At 39.9% G+C, this 23702-nt stretch overlaps 3 protein-coding genes and 1 non-coding gene across 4 annotated transcripts; 1 reads left to right on the forward strand and 3 right to left on the reverse strand.

The window, feature by feature from the left end:
- The first annotated feature begins 2823 nt into the window (after positions 1-2823).
- Positions 2824-5579, forward strand: LOC147417925 (uncharacterized). Its single transcript, XM_086506785.1, has 2 exons — positions 2824-4492; positions 5086-5579. Exons 1-2 carry the CDS (start codon positions 3029-3031, stop codon positions 5485-5487), a joined length of 1866 nt encoding a protein of 621 aa, XP_086362911.1. The 5' UTR covers positions 2824-3028; the 3' UTR covers positions 5488-5579.
- A 1165-nt stretch (positions 5580-6744) lies between these two features.
- On the reverse strand, positions 6745-9231 carry LOC147417926 (uncharacterized). The gene is made up of 3 exons (XM_086507054.1): positions 8534-9231; positions 6897-7023; positions 6745-6849 (listed from the first exon to the last, which is right to left on the reverse strand). Exons 1-3 carry the CDS (start codon positions 9229-9231, stop codon positions 6745-6747), a joined length of 930 nt encoding a protein of 309 aa, XP_086363180.1.
- Positions 9232-9238: 7 nt separating this feature from the next.
- On the reverse strand, positions 9239-11176 carry LOC147417927 (uncharacterized). The gene has a single exon (XM_086507055.1). The coding sequence runs from the start codon at positions 11174-11176 to the stop codon at positions 9239-9241; it is 1938 nt and encodes a 645-aa protein (XP_086363181.1).
- Positions 11177-22034: 10858 nt separating this feature from the next.
- On the reverse strand, positions 22035-22172 carry LOC147417928 (U4 spliceosomal RNA). Its single transcript, XR_015187370.1, has one exon. It is a non-coding gene; the product is annotated as a U4 spliceosomal RNA (small nuclear RNA).
- Between the last annotated feature and the right edge of the window lie 1530 nt (positions 22173-23702).

The following is a 23702-nucleotide window of genomic DNA, read 5'->3' on the forward strand; positions in this document are numbered from 1 at the left end:
CCCGTGGGCATAATGATGTATATGTATCAGGTTTTGGTTAGAAGATATGTGGGGGGTGTATTGCTACTTAATCCTCTCAAATGTCTGTTGTGGTTGTAATTTTGTCCTCTTTTCTTTCACCGCTTTGATGGAAAGAAAAAAAGTTAAAGTTGAGGATTTTTTTCTATGTCAAAATGAGTCCTATATTAAGAGATTCATGACAAGATCTTAGTTGAAAAGTTAACCAAAATTTTAGGCTGATTTCTCAAAAAATCAATTAAAAGCCCATAATTTCGTAGAAACTTGTATTTTTTTAATGTATAAGAATCATTTCTAATTGGCAATAACACTTAAAAAAGAAAAAAATATTGTGTAGGGTACAAATTTTATGACTGTTATAAATAAAATCCAAAAAATGAAAATTTTGAAAATGCTGTTTGGGAGGTATTTTTTGGTCTTACAAAGCTCATAAATTTAGATTCGATATTGTTTTGTTGTAGAACTATGATTTGATGTAGTTATTTAGGTTATAACCAATCAAATACATTTTTTAAAAAGACTCAAGCTTGCATAAATCATACAAATTGAGCACCACATTTTGAAATTTTGTCTGATGTAATTTGATAAAAATATCAACTTGTGACTAAACAAGCATGTAAAGGAAATATTATAAGATTACATATTGTTTTTTTATAACAACTTTATATGAATAAATTCTTCAAAAAATAACACTATTGTTACAAGACTAGTCCAGAGAGAGAGAGAGAGAGAGAGAGAGAGAGAGAGAGAGAGAGAGAGAGAGAGAGAGAGAGAGAGAGAGAGAGAGAGAGAGAGAGAGAGAGTGCTCTTCACTTCGTTACACAGAATCAATTTGTTGCGTGTTGAGAGAGAGAGAGAGAGAGAGAGAGCCTGTGTGCTCTTCACTTTGTTTCACAGAATCAATTTGTTGCGTGTTAAGAAAGAAAGAGAGAGAGAGAGAGAGAGAGAGAGAGAGAGAGAGAGAGAGAAGGAAGAAGAAACCCGATACATAGAAAGAAGGCTTCTTGTGGGTTGTAAAGAGAACCATCAGCTACTTCACAATTAAAGTGAACCCCAAGTAAATTTCATATGAACATCAAGTGACTGCCAAATGATCCCTGTGTGAATCCCAATCAACATGTGATCACCTTGTGACCCCACCCATTACCAAGTGTTTACAGTGTGACCCCGACTATCCCAAAGTGATTGCAGTGTGACCTCATCCATCCCAAAGTGATCTCCAAGTGAACACCATGTGCTTCCCACCCCGTCATTTTTTCTATATGATTGTATGTTCACACCACCATTTCAAGTGGCGCGCGATAGCTTAATGGGAGAGTCATGGCCTCTGGTTGTGTAGGTGGTGGGTTTGAGTCGCAGGGGCTTAACGGACCGGAATCTTTTTATTCTTAATAATAAATGGACGATCCACATCGTTCAAAGATGGTGGACCGTAGATCCCACCTGACAAGGGCGGTGTCAAATAGTCACGAGGACGGTTAACCCCTACCATTAGTCCTATAATTGGACACTCAAGTGTCCTGAGACACCTTATGAGACACTAAGGTGTCCTGTTTTTCCACCATATCCTTAGATTTATTTTGTGTAGATAGAAACAAAATTTGAAGGTTCTATTCATTGTGTAGGTAGGTCATGGCATGAAGAAAGTTGAAAAGATATGTGATAAGGTCATTAAACCTAAGAAATCAATGTTGCTTTGGCTTTGCTTGCACACTATTTGGACAAGGGAAAGTTATCACTTACCACGCTCCAAGCCTGACATATTTGTTTATTGATTTAATATGCAGGTCTGCAAGTTGCACATCAAAGACATCAATATCTACTTGTTGCGGAGCAGGATCTTCAAAGATGCTGCTGACTTTCAGATTGGGCTATCGGCTGAAGACAAAGAGTTGGATCGTCACCGGGGGAAATTGCAAGAGATTGACAGGATGAGGAAGCCAACAATGAAGCCAAACTAATTGCTCAGGGGACTGTGGTTAAAGCAAGTGATTTCATGGACAAGTTGCAAGATATGATTAACTCCATGCATGATTTCGGCATCCCTTAGCCGTGGGCATAATGATGTATATGTATAGTCACGTTTTGGTTAGAAGATATGTGGGGGGTGTATTGCTACTTAATCCTCTCAAATGTCTGTTGTGGTTGTAATTTTGTCCTCTTTTCTTTCACCGCTTTGATGGAAAGAAAAAAAGTTAAAGTTGAGGATTTTTTTCTATGTCAAAATGAGTCCTATATTAAGAGATTCATGACAAGATCTTAGTTGTAAAGTTAACCAAAATTTTAGGCTGTTTTCTCAAAAAATCAATTAAAAGCCCATAATTTCTTAGAAACTTGTATTTTTTTATGTATAAGAATCATTTCTAATTGGCAATAACACTTAAAAAAGAAAAAAATATTGTGTAGGGTACAGATTTTATGCCTGTTATAAATAAAATCCAAAAACTGAAAATTTTGAAAATGCTGTTTGGGAGGTATTTTTTAGTCTTACAAAGCTCATAAATTTAGATTCGATATTGTTTTGTTGTAGAACTATGATTTGATGTAGTTATTTAGGTTATAACCAATCAAATACATTTTTTTAAAAGACTCAAGCTTGCATAAATCATACAAATTGAGCACCACATTTTGAAATTTTGTCTGATGTAATTTGATAAAAATATCAACTTGTGACTAAACAAGTATGTAAAGGAAATATTATAAGATTATATATTGTTTTTTTTATAACAACTTTATATGAATAAATTCTTCAAAAAATAACACTATTGTTACAAGACTAGTGCTAAGAGAGAGAGAGAGAGAGAGAGAGAGAGAGAGCGAGCCTGTGTGCTCTTCACTTTGTTACACAGAATCAATTTGTAGCGTGTTGAGAGAGAGAGGGAGAGAGAGAGAGAGAGAGAGAGAGAGAGAAAAGGAAGAAGAAACCCTTTACATAGAAAGAAGGCTTCTTGTGGGCTGTAAAGAGAACCATCAGCTTCTTCACCGGGTAATTAACATATTAACCTGCATCATGGAAACTTTGCTTGAAAGCATGCAAATTCGTCAGCAGCGCTACGAGAGATTGGCTCTGCGAGCCATGAAAGAAAGGGGTGCTCGATTTAGAGCCGAATTCGTAAGAAATTTGAGCACCATGGGGCTGCCTCAACAGTTTCGAGTGATCGATTGCAAATCCACTTTAATGGCGCAAGGGAAACAACTGGTGCTGAGATCAGATTGGCATGGTGATTACACCGCAGTGTCTCATACTTTTGGGATGGAAGTTTACAGTGTCTTCAACTGTGAATGCACATCGTCATGTCTTGGAGCGGGACCTGCGCCACGGTATTCGACACATCCTTGCCCTGGCGTGCACGATCAGAAACACTGGCAAATTGTTGAGGATATCTTGAAGATGTGTCACATTTTGATGGCTGCAGGAGCAGAATATGTTTGGCATGACGGCGTGTGCATTGCACAGCATGACGAGGCTGAAGTTGTGGATAGCATCAAGCATATGGGATACATTTATGCCAATGCAAAGGAGACTGTCATTTTTATGCATTATGTGGGGAGCCCTATGGCACCAATTAGACACGACCCACATCCAGTGACCGGAGATTTTGGGTCTCGTTGGCACACAAGGGTGTGGACAATCCAAGAGGCAGCAGTATCAACTCGCAGGCGATACTGTGTACGGGTGGGCGACAGGGGCAATTTGGGACAGTGCAAGAGCTGGCAAGAGCTGGAGGGTGAGATAGCTGACTGGTATAAAGATGAGTCCAGCATTGCAGTGATCGACGAGGATGAGTACTGGTCACTGTTGGTGAAATTAAATGGTGTATCGGGGTCTTTGCTTGAAGATGCATACAAACAGGGTGAGCCGATCCATCATGCAAAGGCAAAGCAATGGCTGACCTGCCTCAGTCGCTGCATTGAAACTATGCTTAACATATGCGTCCTTTTCCCGACCATAGATCTAGTCTTGTCGGCGTGTTCCCAACGCGATAGCAAGCACGAGGGTGATCGCATCAACAGCATCCTTGCGCTGGCAGGATTGAGAGATTTTGTAGTTCCAAAAGACCCGGGTCATGACATGGAAAGCTGGACCATGGAGTTTTTCAAGAGGCAGGGGCAGCAAGGTCTGGCAATGGCCGTGTTTTCAGTAAATTATCTGATCCCAAATCGCGAGCTTTCCCAGCTTTCTAGCTTGTTCGCCTGCAGGCGTTTGAGGTCATTGAGGAAGCTACGGGCAGGCAAGAGCTATTCATGGGTGCCTGACTTGTCCAAAACATTGATTTCAAGCAGCCATGGATCTCCTGTCGAGGAGCAATGTGCAATGCGAATCACCGACTTTATTGAGTATAGCGTGCTGTGTGATGGAAGGCTGCAGCTGACAGGAAACCTAACCACAGTACCTGTGCGCTTCACCCTCGGTACCCGAGCCCACCGACGCCCTGCCTGTAAATTTCATAGGCCTAGCAGAAAGGCCCTGCAGGTGTGAGAAACATTAAGAGAAAGTCATTATAGCAAAACCCATTAATTATATTGACATTTTGAAGATTTTGTTTAAGGATAGCAGGTTTGCTTGAATTCTCATTTTAATTATCACTAATGGAAGATACTAATGAAACACACTATCACAAAACATTTTGGGTGTTTCCCCTTGTGGGAGAGAGGTCCCTTTTCCCTCATGTTCCCCTCAGCAAGTGTTCAACGTCATGAGCTTCTTCACGAGAGGCGTACCATACCTAGCTAGGTGTGGTGGGGGACAGAGGGCTGCTGGCCCCGGGAGAAGAGGCCCCCTTTCCCTCGTGTTTCCCTATAGTGTTCAATGTCATGAGCTTCTGGAGATAAAGCTCCATATACCTACATAGGTGTGGACCGTGGTGGCGGGCAAGGGGCTGAACGGTAGGGGCAAGGGGCTGCCGGGCCCGCCGTCGCCCCCTGGCCCCCACCATGCCTAGCTAAGTATGCTACCCTCACACACACACACACACACACACACATGCAGCAGCTCGTGAGGGTGTCATAAACCACAAAGTGGTTATAGCGGGAGAATTATTAAAGCTTCTTGTGCATTTTGTGCAGATAAATCTCAGGTTTGCATCCGGCAGTTTTACATCGTATACTTCTAGCAGGCCAGACATGCCAATAGGCAAGGCAGATGTTCCTTACATCAGTGAGCTTAATCACCGGTTTCCGGTCATCGACGGTCGTGGAGTCATTAAGGCTGGAAAGAGCTTCCATGCCAATTTGGTGTTTGCTGCCGCAGGGCTAGCACTGCTTCCAGACCCACAACATTTCATGGGTCGCAATCCAGCTCGGTCCAAACTCCAGGAGTATTGGAGCATCCCTGCTCTCCTAGTTACAGGTGACCTGCAATCACAAGTTATTAAGCTCGGGTTCTTTCACATGTTCCAAGAACTAAGAGAGATTTTGGTAGAAAATCACATTCTACTCACCATGTTCGACAAGCTGGTTATTTTGTAAGAATTGTCATCAATTGCACTTACATTTTCTTGAAGCCTTTCATGATCTATGATGAGCAACATGCTTTTCCTTGTGGCTAATTCTTTGATAAGTTTATTCAGAGCAGAGTTGATGTGCATCATGCAATGGAATCAAGTTTTGTCTATGAATTGGCTATGCAACGAGAGAAGCAGCTTCATTCTATCATCTTGCTGAGAACTCTATTTACACACAGACACATTTTTTATCATTCTATCATCTTGCTGAGAACTCTATTTGCACACAGACACATTTTTTATAACCGTGGGTATTGAACCTCAGCAGCTGTGCTCAAAGGCCCTCACCTTACCCCTAGGCCAAATCCCTTTGGTTAAACTCGAATTGAGTCTTAAATTGGATATATACCGAGCATGGTGTCTATAGCCAATTAGGAGCCACGAGTCACCACCACTTAGAGCACCTTCTCAAAAACAGCATCTCAATGGGAGTGAGATCGGTTTTTGAATTTCGTGAATACACATGCTCCCTTAATTCAACTTAAAGAAGACCGGAGTAATTCTTTGACATCTACATTTGCACTTTTCGCAAAACCTTGACCATTACTTAGCAACCCTTAGGGTTGGATTCAACATTTTTCCTTGGAATATTTCAAGCAAAAATGAATAGATGAATTTGATATACATGAGCTCACGCGACCCGCCTCCCGGCGGGTCTCGTTTGCTCTTACCAAGCCGTCAATCCTATTTAGTTTGTATGTATTCATGTCTTTGATAGATCTTGCTCACTTTTACCAATAGGCATCACATTCTCTCTTTTTCTCCCTTGTTGGCACATGAAGGAGCAAGCGACTCAGCCACACCACCTCTCTCTCTCTCTCTCTCTCTCTCTCTCTCTCAGTGGTGGAGAGAGAGAGAGAGAGAGAGAGAGACTATAGAAGACCAAAGTAATGAAAGCTCTTTGCTATCATTTAGAGCAGTGGTGTGTATGAGAGAGAGTTTCATTTGAGCCATCAAGAGTATACTAAGGTTCACTCGTAAAAAAAGAACTCAATGAAGTCAAACTCTACAACATCTTTCACCATAACATCATCGTCACCGAAATTAAACCATGATTAATAGTAGAGAGGGAGAGGGAGAGAGAGAGAGAGATAGAGGAGTACATTCTAAGATGTGTGTCAAGCTACATACATTCCAATACAAAAAAGAGGAGTACATTTTAAGATGTGTGTCAAGCTACATACATTCCAATCACCATCAATAAAATAAGGTCCTAGAAGCATCAGTTTGTGTCCGCACTATCCAAGGCCCAATCCGATGCACACTTCGCCCAAGGCGTCGAGGAGGGCGACCCAACACATACATTTCTATCCTCCAACCGGGACAACTGTCACCATATGAATAACGTATATTAAGTGGGAGTTGATCCCCCACCTCCTGAATGCTCACATAGGCATGGCCATTATCATGGTCGATATTAACTTTGATGTGATAATATCCTTGCAAACCATCAATATGATGGTAAACACCCAACAAAATATACCGACGATAATAATGGTTCCTGTTTTCAAAAACACACTTAATCTTAAATCATAAACTACGTAACAAAAAATTATTTAAAAAATTCAATAAGTCTCATTTCACCATACCGAACAACTTCAAAGTCTTCAATGATGCAAACAACATCATCAGCATGTAAAGGCCCTCTCCAAAATCATGGATCTATAACAAAATTGTCTCTCTCATGTGGACATTTTTGTAAAATAGTTGATTATTATAGACAAAATAGTTAATTACCATAGACAAATGATGGTGGTTGCATGTGCATCCATGGCACTGTAAAGTGGTAGGCCATCTCTAACCAAACAAAGACAAATAGGTTAATCGCATGTCACTTTATCAAGCTCTCTTAAAAGTAAACTTACCATAAACTTCTTGACACACCACAACGCCCAAAATTCCCATTGTTTCATTTTGATATGTAAGGGGTAAACTCGTGAATATTTCAAAATCAAAATCATGAAATAGAGAGTTAAAAGGGCTAGGGCCACACTTATTTACCAAAAACCAATCCCATTTAACAAAAACCCTTTCAAATTCCACAATCCTTCCAAATTTCCATTGTTTCATTTTGATGTGCAAGTGGTAAACTCATGAATATTTTAAAAGTAAAATAAACAATTAAAAGGGCTAGGGCCACACTTATTTACCAAGAACAATCTCATTCAATGAAAATAATTTGTTGATTAAAAAAAGTAAGAGAGGAGTCATGTCACCCTACCTACCTACAATTACCTTGTCTTTGATGGATGTCGGTCCAAAAAACATAGTGTTGAAGTGGATTTTGTAGAGAAAAGAGACCATGTATCTTATTGAGAGCAAATATAGCTCAAGGTCAATCCCCTTAAGCAATTAATGAAGACATCACATATAACCATGTATTCTTACCTCTACTCATTTGCAATCTGTTATAGATAAGAATCCAATAGAAGCATTTTTTCACCTCAAGGCATGGATGATAACCCAATGACTTACATTGCAATTTCTTAGAGTCGATGCAACAAAATATTGCACTCCCACTTTGAGAAAAGTTGTAGCTTGGAACCTTACATCATTTTGAGCAGAAATGATGTAAAAGAGGATGTCTTGCATATACAATTACAACATTCCATTTGTGCATGCTTTAACCCACTGCGTTTGTAGCTTGCAATACTTCTTTGAATACAACATTTGGAGTTTGAGTCAACTCTGCTTTATTATCATCCTTGACCACAACCTTTATAGAAGCTGAGGTTCGCACACGTGACATTGCCACATATAATTGACCATGTGAAAAAACGGGTGCTGCCAAATATAATCCCAAGAGGCCCAATGTTTGTCCTTGTGCTTTATTTATGGTCATCCCAAATGCCAGCCTTATAGGAAACTGTCTGCGCCTCATTTAGCAGGGTAGTCCTTGAGAATTTCTAGCAATGAAATCTATCCTTGGAAGAAATACTCGGTCTCCAAAGTTGGAACCAGTGAGTATCTCTGCCTCTATGACTCTACGATGAAAATGTCTACATATTAACCTTGTGCCATTACAAAGCCCCCTTCTTGGATCCAAATTGCGCAATAGCATGATAGGAGCATTTTCTTTCAGACACAACACATGTGGTGGATATCCTCCACCTAAATCCAAGCTATTCAACAATTCAATTGTATACAAAGCACCGTTCTCTTCTGATTCGCATAGTGAATCTGCACTCAAATACTCTCTATAATGTCCACACATCTCGCCTAGAGCATAATCATTGACCACATCTACATCCTTGTTGCAAGGTGCAAGAACTCCCCTATCTTTAAAGAATCGTGCATAATCCTCGACTCTCTGAATATCTCCATAGATGCTCTCAATAAGATCTGACAATTGGTTTCTTTGAAGTAGCATGCTCGTAGGCAAAGCGACATTGTCAACAACTCCCCCATCATGTATATTCCCATTACCGATATCCAGAACCCAATGTGAAAATTGTTTTTCAGCTGCATCTGTCATACAACTTTGCACAGGCATATTCTGAGTGAGCCTTAATATTCTTGTATGTCTCCAAATGTATGAATGACACAATGTCGCATTCACAATATTTGCTCGGCTACCTTTACGTACAACTGGTAGAATTTGCCTAAAGTCACCTCCAAGCAAAACTACCTTTCCACCAAACAGACTGTCTGTTTGTAAAACATCTCTGAGTGTCCTATCTACTGCCTCAAAAGCATGGCGATGAGTCATGGGTGCTTCATCCCATATAATCAAAAGCTTCTCTCCTCAACAATTCAGCAAGTTGGCTATTCACTTTTATATTGCATGTTGACCCAGAATTTAATTCTAGAGGAATCTTAAACCTCGAATGTGCAGTTCTTCCATTGTTAAGGAGCAAAGCTGCAATACCAGATGATGCACATGCCAATGCTACCTTACATTCACCTCGAAGCCGTGCAAGCAATGCATTATAAACATACGTTTTTCCAGACCCCCCTGGACCATCTAGAAAGAAGACACCCCCTCCATTTTTCTCAACTGCTTGTAGCACACAATTGTAAGCATCACGTTGGCCATTGTTTAGAGACCTTTCCATTTGTTTTGCCATACTACATTGTTCGGTAGTATCATACATGGTCTCTTCTGCTAATACACTACTCCTACTTAAAGACATAAAACTTTCATCAATTGGAGGCATCCCGGGATAGCCAGAGAGCCTCTTACCATATTGTTGTAGCAAAGAATGCAGATTACAAAGTGCCCGACTTTTAGCAACTTCTTGTCGAACTCTTGCATCAAGTACACGCATGTTTAAAGCATATGCATAGTCTTCAGAAAGCTCAACAGAAAACCTATCCCACAATGTCCCTGGACATAATGGTTCACAATATACCAATATAATAGCAAACAATTGGCGCAATTGCAATCCAATTTGAAAAGAAGAGGCTTCTTCCAAGCATGTGATCCACTCCTCATCACTTTGCAATAACCCTCTAGCATTGCAAGCCTCTTTGAAAGTAGCATAAATCTGTCCTTCATATGTTCGCAAGTCATCATAACACTTGCATCCCTTACATATGGTTAGCAAAATCCGTAAATAGTAAACATCTCTGGCAGTGGGGACAATGTTGTACATTCTTCCAATGGTATCTCCCAACTGCCTCTGTATCCATTGTTTTTTAGTCTTGTTCCAAACCCACATAGCAGGAAAGTCAGCATATGTTAGCATATGGGCCTCATGATGATTTTGGTTTACAACAAACCACTCAGTGAGTGTTGTCTTCTTAACTTCGTTGTTATTTACTAACTCTGCCAAATCATCTGAATCTCGAAAATTTACAGTATTTTGATTGGGAAGATGAACTTGCAATCTTTGGATATTAGGCTTCTCTTCATACATGTCAAAACCATAAATCCGCCAAATAGCTTCAGATGCAGAAACATATCGTGCATCAAGATAGCTCTTAATTTTGTCAAAAACACCTTCATGATCACGGAGCACCACAGTGGCTCGATCATGGCCCTTATATACATACTTGTACAAATACTTTACAACAAAAATGGTTGAGCAAATCTCAACATTGATGTGTGCTTTATATCTCAACGATAAAAATGGGTTGTATGGAACAACCCATCTATTGTCTAGCTTGCAATATCTTAATTGAAAAAAACTTACATTATCTCGTCTCATATACGTAGGATATCCACTTTCATCCACATTTGTAGATAGTGCAAATTTGCGTGGATATTTAAACCTACATTTTCCATCAACCATACATGGAGCATTTGAATTCAAGGGACCACATGGTCCGTGAATATTGCATCGACTAATCACACTATGCAACTTTGGAAATAGCTCTTTGTCTGGGAGCTCAGCGCACACCAACTTATCATAGTGGGACGCTTCCATTGGTTTGTACTCAGATGCTAAAATCAACAATATATGTGCATGTGGAAAACCTCTCTTTTGAAACTCGATCACGCATACATGACCTACAACATCTCCAAAGATAGCCTTTTTTATAAGCAAATGCATCATGTCTTTAAACTTTTGATAGAATACACGTGCCGTTAGATCCGGACGATCTACAGCACTTGGTCCTGGCAGCAATGCTTCTTCTATTTCTCTCCATCGTGGATTACATGTAAAGGTTATGAAGAGATCAGGCTTTCCCCTCTTACGAACAATTGCCATGGCATCTTGGTACAATTGGCACATGTATCTTGGACCTCCAGTGAAAGCAGAAGGTAAGACAATTCTACGCCCAGTAGTTTGTCCCAAAATAGCATCGACACCATCCCTAGCCTAGACCATATCAGCCAAGCCCTGATAGACCTCAGCACGGAGTGTCCTCTGATTATTTCTTAGCCACAACAAACATGAGTCCTCCATGGAATTATATGCATCCACAATATATTGTTGGAGCAATCTACCACCCCGTAAGAGACACTCAGTGGTGTCATTTCTTATTTGTATTCGAAAACTATAGTATTGTTTTTGTGTAATTTTCTGTCCGGATCCGCTTTGTAGTGAAGGATACCATCCATCTCCTCCCATTGGAAACAAAAGAACATACATAAGAGGCATGTATGATCGATGTAAATTAGAAATTATTTTTAACCCCCCTTCTCGAAGATTTAATACTATGTCACGATGCCCTATAGTTCTCTCATCGCCTTGCCCAGGCAATATAGCAGAAATTTCACCACCACGGGGAGCAAGATATTGCCACCCATTAGAGCGAGATTCAGTTATCACCATCTTGATCTCTGAAACAACAGATCCATTAACCATAGCACCTGCAGTGCCAAGTGCATGAGCATAAGGATTAACCCTATGCATCATTTCTTGTAAAGTTTGTAATACTTCAATGTCCAAGTGTGGAACATGATGCAGTCTATTTTGTAGTTCATGCTCCGTGTCAAAAAAATACAACTGTGCAAATCGAGGAACTTCACTAGGTCCTTCAATTGGCATTAAAGGACTAATATTGTGATATATACAACCATGTGCCTTGAATGTGTAAACTCCTCTTCCTCGGGACATGTTTTCATCAACGTGAGCACCCAAAGAGGAAAATGCAAGTACATTATTGTAACCACGAACATTCTTTAAGAAATTCTTGCCTCTTCGTGTACAGGATTGCATCAAATATTTCAGTTTTGGGGGTGGCTCGCTCAAAGGCAGCAAATGAATCTTGCCATCCAAACAACAATACTTTCCTACAAAATTACGAATACTTCTTCCCTCAGCCTTCCATGCTACAGCTCCACAATTGGAGCATTCAAAGTCTAAGCAGCCTAAGTTGTGTATCAAAAACTTTCCAAATAGAATTGGTGCCATGGAAGGATTTTTTAAGATGGGAGTAGATGCATAGTGAGAGAAAATTGACAAACAATGTCTTGCCACCTTTGTATAGTCTCCCTCTTCAAACATGACTGGGGGCTCTATGCACATTTCCTCTAAATTACTTTAATGGTCTTCAACATGAATATTCATGCACTCATAATCTGGACCTTGGCCAACAATGGGTGGCTCCGGTCTCTCATAACACTCTTTCATATCTTTCATAAGAAATGTGTGGATGTAACCCTAAGCCCCTAAATGCCTTGTTGTACAAAGAGTTCCTAGCTCTATTCCTTGCTATTTCACGCCTAGCTCTTCGAGATTGATCAAGACGTCTAATACGCCTTGCATGCCCTGGGGACAACATTCGCGGTCCTGACACCATATGTTATGAAACTTCAATTATTAATGTGTGTGTGTGTGTGTGTGTATGAGAGAGAGAGAGAGAGAGAGAGAGAGAGAGAGAGAGAGAGAGAGATTCACCATAATCCTAGTTTACATACATGCATGTGGTATCACGTGTGTAGAGGTCAATACACCATAACGTGTCTTTGGTGTTTGACATGTGTATAAGTAAGTATGTATCAGTTATATAAAGCATAGTTCCCATTTTCTCATCACATAGCAATGTTTTACATATATCATAAGCGATTTTCACTTTATTCACGTGCATATTGCAACCAACATGATAATAATTGAATTTTCATAGCAGATGGAGAGAGAGAGAGAGAGAGAGAGAGAGAGAGAGAGAGAGAGAGAGAGAAATACACCATAATCCTAGTTTACATACATGCATGTGCTATCACGTGTGCAGAGGAAAATACACCATAATGTGTCTTTGATGTTTGACATTTCAGATACCTTTTTTAAATTGAAACCTCTAAAAACTTAAATAAAGCAAAGTTCCCATTTTCTCATTACATAGCAATGTTTTACATATATCATAAGCGATTTGCACTTTATTCATGTGCATATTGTAACCAACGTGATAATAATTGAAGTTTCATAGCAGAGAGAGAGAGAGAGAGAGAGAGAGAGAGAGAGAGAGAGAGAGAGAGAGAGAGAGAGAAATACACCATAATCCTAGTTTACATACATGCATGTGCTATCACGTGTGTAGAGGAAAATACACCATAATGTGTCTTTGATGTTTGACATTTCAGATATCTTTTTTAAATTGAAAAACTCTAAAAACTTACATAAAGCAAAGTTCCCATTTTCTCATTACATAACAATGTTTTACATATATCATAAGCGATTTGCACTTTATTCACGTGCATATTGTAACCAACATGATAATAATTGAAGTTTCATAGCAGATGAAGAGAGAGAGAGAGAGAGAGAGAGAGAGAGAGAGAGAGAGAGAGAGAGAGAGAGAGAGAGAGAAATACACCATAATCCTAGTTTACATACATGCATGTGCTATCACGTGTGTAGAGGAAAATACACCATAATGTGTCTTTGATGTTTGACATTTCAGATTTGTTTTTTAAATTGAAAAACTCTAAAAACTTACATAAAGTAAAGTTCCCATTTTCTCATTGCATAGCAATGTTTTACATATGTCATAAGCGATTTGCACTTCGCTCACGTGCATTGTAACCAACACGATTGTTTGGTTTTGGAAAATTGTGTCTAACCATTGCATTCAGTTTATTTGAAGTCGCTTGAATCTCTGAAACTCCAGAACCTTGTAGCTTTGTCAAGGCACCCAATTTACTTGAAGCAGCTCGAATCTTTGAAACTCCAGAACCCTGTAAGTGTGTCAAGGCACCCAATTTATTTGAAGCGGTTCGAATCTCTGAAACTCCAGAACCTTGTAGCTTTGTTAAGGCACCCAATTTGTTCACAGTACTCCTTAAAGTGGGCACAATTTCACGCAGGGCATGATCTTGGTCATTGCGCTAGCCCCTATAACTCCCAAGAGCACTGTGTGAAAATTCCCAAGAAACTCCAAGGCTTGTTGTAATTGGCTCGCCTCAATTCAAGCTATGGCTGTCTGTAAGTGCAATTGATTTTCCAAGATCTTTGACTGGGTCTCTTTTATTTCATCATGCAGCTTCCATGCAAGTCCACCCTTAAGATGAGCACTGGAGCTAAGTGTTTGGAGCATCTCCACAGTGCTCAGCTGATTTGTCTCCACCCGATCGCACGCAGACTTGCAGATTTCTCCAAGAGATTCAAGAACTTGTCTCTTGGTTAGCCCACCCATTGTTCGGGCTAGCCTCTTTGCACCGCGCACACTATGAATAGGAAGAGGTGTCACAATCTCTTCATCATCATTGGTTGAAGTATATACTTCTATGAGGGAGGAGCTTGCACCATTGGTTGCAGTTGCAAGAGGTACAGGTGTAGTGCAAGTTAGGTCCATTTTACTGCACATAGATACACATGGAAGAAAAAATAAAATAAATATACATATTTATTGAGAAGCCATTGTCTCGATCGTCTCTAGAGAGAGAGAGAGAGAGAGAGAGAGAGAGAGAGAGAGAGAGTAGGAAGATGTGTTGGTTTATTGGCTGAAGTTTCTCAACTTGCATGCATAGGAGACAATGATAATTTGTATTGTGGTCCTCTTTAGCAATCACTCTCAAGCTCTCACCAATCTCTTCAATTGGAGACCCTATGATTGGCAACAAAGCGCTTTCAGCTTCTATTCAAAAGGGGGCTCATCTATATTATTATTATTCACTCTCTATATATGGCTCCTTGGTCTTTGTGGGGGGGGGGGGGAGAGAGAGAGAGAGAGAGAGAGAGAGAGATGTACAAATGACCTATCAAACACTAATTGGGCCTAAGGTCGAACACATGCGCTTATCCTTCTAGAGAGAGAGATAGATAGATAGATAGAGAGAGAGAGAGAGAGAGGAACTCCATTTCAAAAATCTTGTAACTGAAATTATAAAGTTGCATAAATAAGAGAAACCCAAAGACTCCAAGTGTCTTCTTGTCTCTCCACATTTCACTCTCACCTGCTCGTTGCTTGCAGTCCCTGCCTTCTCGCATTCCACACCAAGCTCCCCACCATCCTTGCCTTTTCATCTCCCATCTCCGAGGTCCCGAACGGCTTCCTCGCAGCTCACGTTGCTACGCTCTTGAATAATGATCACCATGTAGCCACGTGTAAGGGCCTTTTCATCTCCCATCTCCGGGGTCCCGAACGGCTTCCTCGCGGCTCACGTTGCTACACTCGAATAATGATCACCATGTAGCCACGTGTAAGGACGGAGTATAGATAGTATAGATGCCGTTTTCAATTTCAAAAATGTCGGTTGAAGGCAAGGGGGAAAGGAGAAATTCCACCCCAAAATAGAGAAAATTAGTGTAATTTTCCAAGATTTCCTCTTGGAAAATTCGAAAAAGGGAATTTTGAATGTTCAGAAAAATGATTTTTCCCAAACACTGATTGGGCTTGGCCGTTCTCCATGCAGCCGGCTCTCTCTCTCTCTCTCTCTCTCTCTCTCTTTCGAGCTCACTAGAGTCTTTGCTCTACTAATTTTGTTGTCTTGAACCTCCAATAACGACTTAGGTTTTTTTATTAATTTGTACGCTAACATTGCACTCTTATTGTACTTCCAAGCTAGAGCACGCCTTCAGGAGGAGGACAAATGGTACACAATCGGGTAGGATTTCTTCCAGTTTCATGGTCTGAAAGAGCTGAAAGGCAAGAATCGCACTGCCATTTTTTAGGCAGCCGGAGATGAGGCCTTAGTGTGGGTGCAACTCGGAGTAACTACAGACAACCCAAGTATTTAACTATTTAACTACCTAACTAAAGGCATGGCGGCACCCTAGGTGGAAGCGATAGCTGTCACACCCGCAGGTATACAGAGAGAGAGAGAGAGAGAGAAAGAGAGAGAGATAGAGAGGTGGAGCTACCTGGGTCGGTTAGCAGGTTTGCAGCTGCGCCTAGGACACCAACTCGTTCTCGGACAGCAGCTCGTTTGCAGCAGTGCCTAGGACAACAGCGCCTCGGACAACACTTCTCTCTCTCTCTCTCTCTCTCTCTCTCTCTCTCTCTCTCTCTCTTTGAGTTTAGCAACGCGGTTTAGGGTGGGCGACTGCAGCCATGCCGATAGCAGCTCTCTCTCTCTCTCTCTCTCTCTCTCTCTCTCTCTCTGAGTTTAGCAACGCGGAAACGGCTGCCTCCACTCCCTGCCTTGCGTCACGACCCATCAGCTCCCTCCGAGCGGCTCGTGCGACCCATCATCTCCCTACGCCCCTCCCCCCCCCCCCCGCGACGGCTCTCCATGAAGCTCCGGCAAGCCCGCCTTCTCTGTGCTCCTGAAGTCTTCCTTGGTGTGCCACGTGGAGAGCCTAAAAAAGGCTCCCCATAATAGAGTAGTATAGATGCTTGGTGGCAGGACAAGAAAGGAAATGTTATTTTTGGCATGCGCATTGGCAAGAACTACCTATTTGGTATGTTTTTTTTTTTTTTTGCTCGGGATAACTTTAGAGGCACTTTAAAGGGAGAGGTAGCCATGGTCACTGAGTGCACCTTTCAGTGGATCCAATTGGTGGATTTGGTTGGTCGCCAATGGCAACTTGACGCTGATCTTGAGGAGGTTACAAGAGGCAGTTGGCGGTTATGGGCTTTTGAAGCTCAACCTCTGGCACAACTTCAGTGAGACCAGGTGAGTAAGGTGCGTCAGACTATGCGGCGGAAGAAAAATGCAAAGGGGCGTCGATCCTTCATGGCGAAATTTGACAACATAGTGATATCCACATGGTTTGACTGAGTGTCCCACAGTGTAAATGGTAACGCCGAACTCATTTCCAAATGTCTTTGGGGATCCAAGGTATAAGCTAGCCTCACTGTTTTGCTAGCTATCACATAAGGTTCCATGCCATCAACCATTTGCTTCTTAATGACTTGGACAAAATTGGCCTTATGTGCAAAGGAGTCTCCTAATCCAAAAAACTTTTTGTTCACCCATTTTGCGACCTGTGATGGTCTCACACATCGTTCCGTAAACAACCTGCCCAAAGCCACATCTCTCAAATCATATGCTCTAGGAGCTCTTCTAAGTGGTTCTCTGGGTGGTTCATCTCTGTCCACGTGCAATTTAAGAAATCATCTTGGCAATCACACTCCCGATACTCTTGCAACATCTACTTGTGAATGTGGATGCTCTAGCCCTAAATTGGTTGAATGTCCACCCCTCTGCTCTGACATTTTCATAATCGTGCTTGAAGCTCGCGTCCTTATCCTAGGTCCTCGCATTATCATTCCAGCTATCACAACTTTATTCTTCTGGCCACTCCTTCCAAGATTCAAGGCCAATCTTTCCATCTGAGATGCCGCCATCCGTTCAATATCAACTCTTTGAGAAGTAATAGCATTTGTAGGATTCACATAGGTGCCCCACCTATGTGAACCTATTGAGATCCACTCAATTCGCTCAGCAATACTAATGCTCATACTTATCCACGATAAGACTAGGTGCTCCAGCTTGCATTTGGTCAGCAAAAACATACAAATACTTTGCATCCGGAAATTCCCTGACTCTCGAGTCGAAGCACTAATAAAAATTACCTCCTGCTTCTATGCTTACACGATATATGTAGAGGCTCATGCTCTACATGTTTACACACAAAGGTAGTGAAGGAGAAGGTTGTGAGAGAGAAACACACTGAGAGACACATCTGATAACTCCGGCATTGTTCATTCAATTATTGAATTACAAGCATCAAGAAACTGTTCAGGCCTGATTCAAGAACTGCTTGACTAAATGGAAGAATGCATCAAAAGCGCCCAAAAACTTCATCTCTTCTCCTTGTCTAGACCATTCTCTGCCTCATACACGAGATTCCCAATAGTTGATGCTCTTCCCATGAAGATACGACTTTCAAGTGCCAAAAAATTGCATATATCTTGAAAACACGAATTAAGGTATAGACTTTAGTATTCACATTAAAGTAATGTCCATGGCCTAAGAAGTTACACCCAAAACACCGTTTAACACCTAGCACAGCTTGATGGTAAGAATTCTTGTCAAAATTCTGACTCAATGGAATCTTCCCATAAGAATCCTTCCAAGATGAAAAAATCAATCCCACATCGCAGCAAAATATGATCCATATAAAGTAACAAATCATCCTTTTTCAACTGAAAAATTTCAAATAAAGTCAATTCAAACTTAATTGTTTTTTGAAATTCAGGAATTCCACCCATAAAATGTTGCATATTTAAGCCGAAAAACATCCAAAAACTCTCCTCTTCTTCAAGTAATTTCAGGCCTTGAGGTGCACTTTCAAATTCAAGTACATAGTGAAGTAGAAATTCAGTTTTTGTCTCAGGTTTGGGTTCGGGTTCAGGTTCAGGTTCAGATTCAGGTTCAAGTAGAAATTCAATTTCAGGTTCAGGTTCCTCCTTTTGTAATCCAAAAATCTGACTCTGTAACCGCACCTTTTTTCTGTTCAGAACATTGAAAATCAACTGGCTCTCACCAATAAAGTTCTTAACTAACTTCAATGCCTTGTAAGCATCTGCCACATCCACCTGGGTATGAAACTTACTAATTAATTTTTGTGTACGGACACTCACAAGTGTTGACTCTTTGAAGGGTTCAGGTTCTTGCAAATCAAACTTCTTTCTTTTCTCAGGGGTCACTATATAATTCTTTTCTGCAGGTGTGAGGATTCTTCTAGCATAATAGATTGGTTTAAACCATCCCTTTTTTGGTTCTTGCATTAAGACTGCTCCTACTACTACATGGGATGCATCTACAATAAAGGGAATGGTAACTCCCATTCTGGAGGAATCAATATTGGTGCATTTTTTAAATCAAAATCCATGACTATTGAAGTATACACACCCCATTCAATAACAAATGTAGTTTTATCTCTATCTTCAAAAGCCATACTGGTTTGATTACATCCACTAAATCCATCAAGGAAACTGTATCTCTTTGCACCAGTTACTACACCCAGCACTGTCTTTCTTGATATCTTTTTGTCTTTTCCTAACCCAATTTAGGTGACTGCTTCTGAATTTCAACTACATCTGCAGTTTTTTCCATATCCACTTCAAAGATTGGAACTACTGTTGAATTTATTTTGAGGAACTCGTCATGTTCACCCTCTTCAAAAAGACTGAAGAAAGATTCAAAGTAGGATGCAAACTTTGCAACCATTAGAGAGTGAAAGCATGGATTGTTGGTACAGAAAAAGGACCTATGTTACTTTTACCAATGAAAAAGTGGGAACTAGTAAAATATTTGTAGTTTAGGTCAAGAAAATTTGGACCTTGTGTTTTTAGATTCTTCTTTTGAAGATCTATCCAATGATATATATTATGATAGGTAGTTTTTCATGTGACTTATAGAAATTGTAACTCAAAGATTTGTTAAAGGTGCTGTCAAGGACTGTCCTTTTTGTACCACCAAAGCATGCTTTTAGCCTAGACATGACCAGTTGAGCATCTCCAACATCTCTACATGCAAATGAACCACTTGGAGACTTGATTTAGACTCAATATGCCAAAACAATTGATTTTCTTGAAAATCTTGATTTAGGAAACATCTAAACTAATCTGCTTCTTCATCAAACTGATCTAATTCAAGGCTTGAAAATAATTGGTTGAAATCTCCTTCACACATTAAAAACACCACCAAGATGGCTTGCACATGCCCTCAAAAATATCAAGAAATCCATTTTTTGGCTGCAAATCTCTCCAGTCACACTGATGTCTTCCTGATAACATCTTTGCCTCCAATCCACCAAACTTGGCTTCCAATTGGATAAAAAAGTTATTTTGCATTGCATCATACAAAAAACTCCCAACCAAAATGCAGTTATGGATGTAAGAATACTCAAGAAAACATATTGAACTCCAATGCGAATCACTTCACTTTCTACTTTCACTTGAAAACCTCTAGAGAATTGCTCCTCATAGATATTAGATAATTGCACTTAACAATATTGCAAAAATTGAGTTGACTTCAATTGAATGAACCTGAAATTTTTGGACTCGTGTTCCTTGAATTTCCTTCCACTTCTTTTCTTCTTGCATAAAGCATGTATAGGATCTTTCGACATAGAAAACAGATAAAATCAAGAAACCCATCATTGATGTCGTTCAACATGAAAACATAGAACCATTGAGAGATAATAAGATCATCCTAATCTCCTTCATCCACAAAATCACATAAAAGATAGAAGCATCTTTAGGAGAAATTACTTGATTATCATCAAAAACTTACGAAAGACTTGCATAATCATCAATCAGAACTCTCTCCTATGCATCAACAAAACCATTGACATCAAAAATTTGGTACAAATCCTTAAGAGTATCATCAATAAACTGAACTTCCTTGGAAAAAGATCCACTTCCATTCTCCTTGATTGAGTTTGTAAAAGCATCGACATCATAACGATAATTTAAGACATAATAATCATCCAAAATATCATGCATAATATCAACGTTTGAAGAAGACTCCAGATTCTTGATTCGAGTAAGTTGAAGATTCAAATCCTTAATTTGATTATCCTTGTCCAAAACAACTTTCTTAAGCGCATCATGAACTTCACAACTATTAGAAAATTGCAAATCAACTTCAGCTTGAACGTGAGAAAACTCCACCATCAATGATGCCTTCTCTTCTTGAAGTCAACTAATCTTGGAAACTACTTCATTTGTCGCAACCATACTAAAATACCTCTCATTCTCCATCTCCAAAGAAAGTTTATGGATCATCTCAACTGTTTACACATAAAGTTACTGAAGAAGAAGGTTGTCAGAGAGAAACACACACAGAGACACATCTGATAACTCCATTCTTCATTCAATTATTGAATTACAAGCATCAAGCAATTGTTTAGGCTTGATTCATGAAACTGCTTGACTAAATGGAAGAACACATCAAAAACGCCCAAGAACTTCATCTCTTCTCCTTTTGTAGAACATTCTCTCCCTCATACATGAGATTCCAACCGTACTAAAATACCTCTCATTCTCCATCTCCAAAGAAAGTTTATGGATCATCTCAACTGTTTATACATAAAGGTACTGAAGAAGAAGGTTGTCAGAGAGAAACACACACAAAGACACATCTGATAACTCCATTCTTCATTCAATTATTGAATTACAAGCATCAAGCAACTGTTCAGGCTTGATTCATGAAACTGCTTGACTAAATGGAAGAACACATCAAAAACGCCCAAGAACTTCACCTCTTCTCCTTTTGTAGAACATTCTCTCCCTCATAGATGAGATTCCCAGAAGTCGACGCTCTTCCCATGAATATACGAGTGGTTACGACTTTCAAGTTCCCAAAAAATTGCATATATCCTGAAAACGTGAATTAAGGTACTCCATGCCCTAAACCCTAAAAATTGTTAAGCTTGTCACTAGATACTAAACACATTTTCCAAAAGCTGTGTAATGAGCACTGTCATGCTCATTACCCAAATTTTGGACCCATAACAATATGTCTCACTTCAACATGGAAACAAAGAGTTAAAACATGTAATATATATGACCATGTAGTGTTGTGTAATATGCCGATGTAGTGTGAGAAGATTGGATAGAGCCACTCTTCTCTACCACAACACATTTTGATTATGGTCTAACATGCAACCTATGACTTAGATGCGATATGTATGACGATGAGGTGCTCCAAGTTGATGGTTTAGGGTTTGACTAAAGATAGTGAATATGTGTTGTAATATGCTAGTTTAAGGCTTAAAAGATTGTGTGGTCCTCGCAAAAGCAAACCTTCCAAAAATTCTATAAGGCCTGTAGAGGCAAGTTGAGAGAGGGAATTCAAAATAGTTTTCAACTAGCACTTGACGTGGCTTGCAAAGTTCTCACTTACAACATCATTTCCTTGGGCACAAAGATAAGGGACATGTTGCCTTTAGGCTCTTTATATACACCCTATCTTTTCATGATCACCATTTGGGATAAAACATTTATCAATATATACCCACAAGGAGCTCCCATAATTTTTCTTGCATTGAGGTTTTCCAACATAGTTAACCACATACCCAATCATGTGCTCTTAAGTGCTAAAGACCATCGGCTAGTTGACCACCCTTGACCTAGCCTCAAACCGTGCCTAGCTAGGTTTGCAATACCTCCCAAGCATAAGTGCATAATGTCAAGCTCTATATGGAAAACAATGAGAAAGAACTCCAATTTTCTCTATGAGAAAATGTCTAAGACCTTTTATGACACATCAGCCATTCACCTCAGTGTAGAAGAAATTCAAATGGAAGAAGCTCAATCTTGTGCTATGATTGCTAGAATCAAATAGAAAACTTGGTAGAACATAGCCCGTATCTAGATCTTGTGCCACCAAGGGAACCCCATCATCAATCTAAAGGATTAGCAATATATTTGGTTGAAGTTTGCCTTCGAATTGGACCTCAGCCCCCTATTGGCTCTTACATGTATGTAAGTAACAAGGCCGTTTTTATTTGAAATCTTGCCTTATAATTGGACCTTATCCCATTTTTGACTCCTCTACTATAAGCTTATGTCCTAGGAGCTTTTTTTTTAATAACACTCCTATACTAAAAAATGATGGCACTTCTTTAACCTAAGATCGTCTCTAATCTTCTTATGCCACATCCATATCTCATTGAATTGTGGTGGACATAGAAGAGTACACATTCTTCCTTATTTTGGATACTAAATTTTCTATCTTTCTTTCACATAACATATCTCTCCATAATCAAGATGTCCCTTTTAGGCATGTGTAAGGTTATATGTTTTGAATGATTTTGAGTGGTGCGATTTGTGCATTGTTGGATTGTTTTAACCCGATTACTCCATGCCAAATTTTGTTGTGCCAATATTGGACGTTTTCAGTAAATTGAATGCAACTTTCATAATGAATCATAAATGGGAGGACCCATCTCTCTCTGGATTTGATCTTAAGAAGGAGGGATAGTGTTGTAGTTCTTGATCTTTCAGCAAGGCAAAGAGAGATTTATCGAGGAACAAATACACAATACTAGCCTCTTGCCCTATTCATGAAAGATTGATTCTAGTTTGAGAAAAAAGGTGTTTGCACTAAGAGTTTGCCATTCTTCATGAATCCCAAGTTTTTTGCTCCAATAAGTAGTTGTGAGTTGCTCGACTGATCTCTATCTCAAGATGATGCATGTATACTTTGAGCTGACCGATTGCCACTTCAATGTTGTGTGATAAGAAGGCATGAAGAAAAATGGGGATGCCAACAAATATGAGGATTCCTTCTTCCCTTGAGAGATAAAGAGGGGGAGAGAGATGTGATGAGAAGGTGTAGGTGAGTGAGAGGGAGATATAGAGAGAGACTAAACACTGCAACGAGGTCCCAATCACCCCGGCTACTCTTCAAAGAGCTTGCAGAGTAGGGAACCTTATTGCTAATTTATTTATATTCTT

The sequence above is a fragment of the Adiantum capillus-veneris genome, chromosome 30 (assembly GCF_014529385.1).
Source record: "Adiantum capillus-veneris isolate H3 chromosome 30, ASM1452938v2, whole genome shotgun sequence".
Taxonomy (NCBI): Eukaryota; Viridiplantae; Streptophyta; class Polypodiopsida; order Polypodiales; family Pteridaceae; genus Adiantum; species Adiantum capillus-veneris.